The following is a 5,582-nucleotide window of genomic DNA, read 5'->3' as shown; positions in this document are numbered from 1 at the left end:
TTACTTGACTTGTGTGGTGAGTTATGTGTGGTGTGGGTTAAAATATTCAAGCTGGGACTAGCTGGGACTAGGTCCTAGGTGAGTATTTCGGCCTCCATCATAGATAGGTCTTTATAGTCTTTGACGAGTATATGTTCACTTCTTGATAGCCTTTGTGTTCCTGACTAGTGGATGTTTATCCAAGTTGGGGCATGACCTCAGGTACTTATTTTGATAGTATGGGGTCAGCTTAAGTACTAGCCAACCCTTCGGTGGTGTCCTTAGGGTACTCACTTCACTTTGTTTTAAAAAAAGTTGTGGGTCTTGGGTGCGGTGGTGTGTATCCGCATGTCTAGGGTCTGCAAGAGATTTTAGGCTAGGGTTGTGTTGTCTCTTGGCCATGTTTTCTTAATAGTAACCGCTGAGCCAAGATACCGGTTCGATTACCTTCCCTACCTCGTGGTATAGACTCGAGTTACAAAGTGACTATTGACCGTACTAAGAACTTATGCCTGTCTTTGATATATTGCCCTTTCTTGTATTGTGATTTTATGAACTGTAATAGGTGAGATGTAAGCCGGTTACAGTTGATAAAGTTTGGATTACTATTTGTTATCTGGTTCACATGATAGTTTAGTTTGGTCAGTTTAGGGGTCATTTGCTAGAATACATGATGAGTAAATGGTTTATCAAATTGTTTACATGTTACATTACATGTTACATTAATTTTGACGATTCGTGGCTGGGAGGACTCGAAGTTACTCCCCACTGAATTGTGGCTTTCGTGTTTGTATAAAATGCGATTGACAGGTTGTTGATGCTTTGTTGGGGGTCACAGACGGGCTAGTGAGCAAGGAACTTTGGACCTAGTTTTGGCTATTCTATTAGTAAACCTTTTATACTTTTGGTTTGTATATAATTTGAAGGGACATATGTCTCCCTTTCTATTTTTGGTTTGTATCCTTATATTTCCGCGTCTTATGTATTGTAAGTAAATTAGTTTATCAGTTGTTGCAGGGTTTTTAACACTCTTCTTGAGTTGGAATTGGTTGTGAATGGTTTAGTTAGAAATTTTTTGAAATTGCAGGTTTTTGGACTAGTTGAACCATTTACAAACATATCCTACCAGTTTTTCTGTAGAATTTACGTTTTTTTTTTTTTAAGGCTAGAATTAAGGGTGTCACAGATCTTCTCCAAGAGTGAGTGATACATGTCCCTTGTTAGTCTTGAGGAATGTAATAGGACACCCAGATACCTAAAAGGAAATGCTCCTTCTAAATAGCTAGTGTCCCTAAGAATCATCTCTTTGACATCCTGATGCACACCTCCAAAATATATTAGTCTTAGCTGGGTTAGGGGTGAGGCCAGAATATTCAGAGAATTTAAGCAAACACCTTTCAACTGCTTTCATAGAAAGATAATCCCCTCTAGTGAAAACTAGAAGGTCATCAGCAAAAATTAGGTGGGACGAACCAATTCTACAACATTTAGGATTATACCTGAAGTTAGGGTGATCAGGTAACCTTCTCAAGATCTGAGACAAAATCTCTATACAGATCACAAAGAACAAGGGGGAGAGTGGATCACCTTGCCTAAGCCCTTTATTTCCTTCAAAATATCCTACAGATGACCAATTATGCAAAGTGAGAACCTTGAAGATGTCACACATGTGAGGATCCAGTGACAGAATCTATCTGGGAACCCAAACAAAGGCAAAATGGCTTTTAAAAAATTCCAATGAACAGAGTCAAACGCTTTTTTTATATCAACTTTAATAACACACCTGGTAGAGGAGTTCTTCCTCCCATATCCCGACACAAGTTTATGTGCCAAGATGGTATTATCCACAATAGATATTTCCTGGACGAAGGCAGCTTGCTCCAACCAAACCAGATCAGGCATTACCTTCTTGAGCCTATTAGTGAGGATATTACTAATAGTTTTATAAACTGTTGAGCAACAGGAAATGGGCCAGTAATCCTAAACAGAGTTAGGGCTATCACCTTTTGTTATCAAGGAAATGATAGTAGATTTAACCTCCTTTAACAGTTTTCCTGTTCTAAAAAAATCAGAGATGGCCTTGATAAACTCCCCCTTAATTATACTCTAAGATTGCCAAAAGAAGCCAGATGAGAACCTATTAGGACCAAGGCTCTTATTGACATCTATGGAAAATAGAGCAGAATGAATTTCAGCTTCAGTGACATCCTGGATCAACATCTCTCCTTTACTGGCATCCAATCAAACACCAGAGAGAACTACATTGGTATATAATTCTTTAACCGCTGTGGAGTTCTGCAAAAGCCCTTTATAATACTGCGAAAAAGCTTCTGAGATGGTGTCAAAGTTATTGCACTCAGTACCAGTGAGACCCTTAATTTTACTGATATGACATTACTCCTTCTAGCACCCATTTTAGCAAAGAAGTAAGAGGTGTTGGCATCTCCCATCTTCACCTCAAAAGCTTTAGCCCTCTGATAAGTAGAACTAAGCTCAGCCTGCTTCATGCGACAATATTTCAATCCTAATTCATGGGGTCACTTTGTAAAAGTGCCTGACAAGAATGTATCTCAGACTAGATCAACTTTACCCTCTCAGAAATACTAGAGTAAGAGCCCATATGCAATTGTCTAAGCCTTCCTTTAATCTGCTTCAAGTGACTAACAAATTTATACATGCTGCATCCACGAATATCCCCTGCCCAAAATTCTTTAACCAGTTTGGCAAACTGCGGGTCTTGACCCCAGCAATTCAGATACCTAAACTGCTTTAGCCTGGACACCTTAGAAGCTTGAATCTGAACTACTAATGGGGAGTGGTCAGAGACCCCAGCAACTAGAGACTCAGCATAGGAAGATGAGAATTCAGTATGCCATCCAGAATTCACAAGGACTCTATCCAGCTTCATCCATTTTTTTATCTCCCTTATCCTGCTTATTAGTCCAAGTGTAATAACAACCATGAGTAGGCAGAACCTCAAGGCCAGCCACACAGATGGCCTCATTAAACCCTTATATTGCTTGCAGATTAGCACAAGTATTACTAATCCTTTCCCTAACTCCCATAACACAATTAAAGTCTACCAAACATATCCAAGGACAATCAGGTTGCCTATCCTTCAAAAAATTCCATAACCCAACTCTCTCTTCCAAGGAGTTGAGTCCATACACAAAAGAGACCTGGTATAATGGACAACCAGGAGCCTGAACCTGTAAATGGACCCATTGATCACCAATGCAAAAGGGAGTCACTATTAACAAAGCTTTATTCCAAATTACCCACAATCTACCATTAGAATGATTGCTATAATTATGAAAGATATTGAAATATCTAAAACCTCTTCTACTAATAAAATTAAACTTAGAAACACGCACCCGAGTTTCATTTATTCCCATAAGATCAAATTTATTGTGCTTAAAACAGTCCACTACTTCTCTTTGCTTATACTCTTTATTCTTCCCTCTTATATTCCAAACCCCAATCCTCATGGAGAAGGTAAAGGGGGGGTCATCGATTATCACTATATTCCACTTGTTCAAAATAAACCTTAACCCCATTAACTTTAACCACGTTCAATATAGGCAACCTTCTTAAGCTTCTTTTTTAGTATAATAACAATTCCAGTTCCATCTTGGCCAACTGGGTGTTGCACCTCATCTGCCTTGAGCAATCTTGAGTCCTCAGTGTGGGCAACAACTTCAACACTAGTCACAGGAGAAGCTAATAGAGATGGGGTAACCACAGTAGGCTGTTCAGCCACTTTTTCAGCAACCACAGGTTCCTTAGTAGGTTTTGGCTTAAGAAATCTGCTTTGCTTAACATCATGACCCAACTTCTTGCAATGAGTACAATAATATGGTAACCATACAAAGACCACTTTCTGCAGACTTGCCCATAAGGGGTATACAACAAAATATCCTTAGGAAGATTCTAAGAGATATCAACTTCAACCATGATTCTCGCAAAAGAGTGCCTCTCCTTATGAGTAGTCACAGGATCAGCATACAAAGGAGTCCCAATCTTACTAGCAATCTTACTCAAAGCCTTCTCAGACCATAAAATAGGCTCCAGATCAGGTAAGGTAACCCAAACTGGTACTTTGGAAACGGAGTCCAATTCCTTAGAGATTTGAGGAGTCTATTTCTTCAGAATCAAAGAGTGGCTACCTAAACTCCAAGTACTCCCCCACAAAATAGTACACAAATCCTCATCCTTCTGGAACCTAAAGAAGAACTATCCCTTTCTGTAATAAAGAACTTCAGGTTTCTGCACGTGGTTCGAAGATTTACTAACAAACTCTCGCATCTGCACAATCGTTGGTTTACCACCAAGAAACTGACCCACTAAAGTGTTCGACCAGTACGCAATTTCACCTTCAATATCAGCTTCATCAATTACCATACCCACATTATCCACCGAATCCTTAACTAGATGAAGTTCCATACCCACAGGAGATTTGGAAATCCGATCTACCCAGGTAGGTTTCATAATAGGGATAGAAGCAAGAACAGTTGGGATCACAGGCGAAGTAGTAGCTATTGGAACGGAAACTTTAGGAGGAGAAATCGTCGTTCTAGTGCTAAATCTAGGGTTTTGAAAAGAAGAAGCATCTAAAGAATGAGTAAGAAAATCATTGACTAACGGTACCTGAGGAGAAGAAAGCGCCTCATTAGTGGGAGCGAGTTGAGATCGTCCTCGGCGAAGGGGAACTATAGAATCAATTTTCCGTGGCCGCGCCATATCGGAGCAGGGAGATCTAGCAGACCTAGAATCGCCCTAGAGAGAGCCTCTCATAAAATGTAAACAAATGAATAAAAGTACAACTCATAACATCTATACTCTTCTAGTCAACTAGACTCGTCTCGTGACTCATCAAACTCGTTCCGTCTCCCACGTGCTAGCCAAACAACCTGTACTTAAACTGCTCCTCATATGATCGGAAATATCATATGAATCGACACAGGCCACCCCAGAAATAGGTGACAATTACACAGACACAATAAACATTAGTTTCATAAATAAATAAAGTTTAACACGACTCGAGTGTGTGAATATACAACATGACTATGATATGAATGACATGACATCAAACAACCACCACCACGGTACCGAGACACGCCCAGACATACCGACAAATACACTGGCACCGGGACACGCGTAGACGTACCGGGTTCGAAAGCCAACCAGATCCCTTGCCAGACGTCGTGTCTCAACCACACGAGTCCCTTCATGACTCAAGCTATTAATGTGCATATCCCTCTTGGAGTAGGAAGCTCCAAGAGGGGACATAAGCGTAAGACGGTCTCCTAACCGTCTTACGTCTCCAAAACAACAACAACAACAACAACAAAAACAACAACAAAAACAACAACAACAACAACAACAACAACAACAACAACAACAACAACAACAACAACAACAACAACAACAACAACAACAACAACAACATCAACATCAACAAAAACAACAACAACAACAACAACAACAACAACAAAAACAACAACAACAACAACAACAACAACAACAACAACAACAACAAAATCCTCCGCCATATACGATCACAACATACAACAACCGTCAAAATATGAAATGCATGAGAGACA

At 39.9% G+C, this 5,582-nt stretch overlaps 1 protein-coding gene across 1 annotated transcript; it reads right to left on the bottom strand.

The window, feature by feature from the left end:
• Positions 1–1,270: 1,270 nt before the first annotated feature.
• Positions 1,271–3,536, bottom strand: LOC141588140 (uncharacterized). The gene is made up of 6 exons (XM_074409594.1): positions 3,159–3,536; positions 2,570–3,058; positions 2,343–2,477; positions 1,983–2,085; positions 1,723–1,928; positions 1,271–1,630 (listed from the first exon to the last, which is right to left on the bottom strand). The coding sequence occupies exons 1-6, from the start codon at positions 3,534–3,536 to the stop codon at positions 1,271–1,273; spliced, it is 1,671 nt and encodes a 556-aa protein (XP_074265695.1).
• Positions 3,537–5,582: the final 2,046 nt, after the last annotated feature.

The sequence above is a fragment of the Silene latifolia genome, chromosome 6, assembly GCF_048544455.1.
Source record: "Silene latifolia isolate original U9 population chromosome 6, ASM4854445v1, whole genome shotgun sequence".
In the NCBI taxonomy this organism is placed as follows: Eukaryota; Viridiplantae; Streptophyta; class Magnoliopsida; order Caryophyllales; family Caryophyllaceae; genus Silene; species Silene latifolia.
Note: the sequence above shows the minus strand (reverse complement) of the source record. Positions and strands in the feature narration are given on the sequence as shown.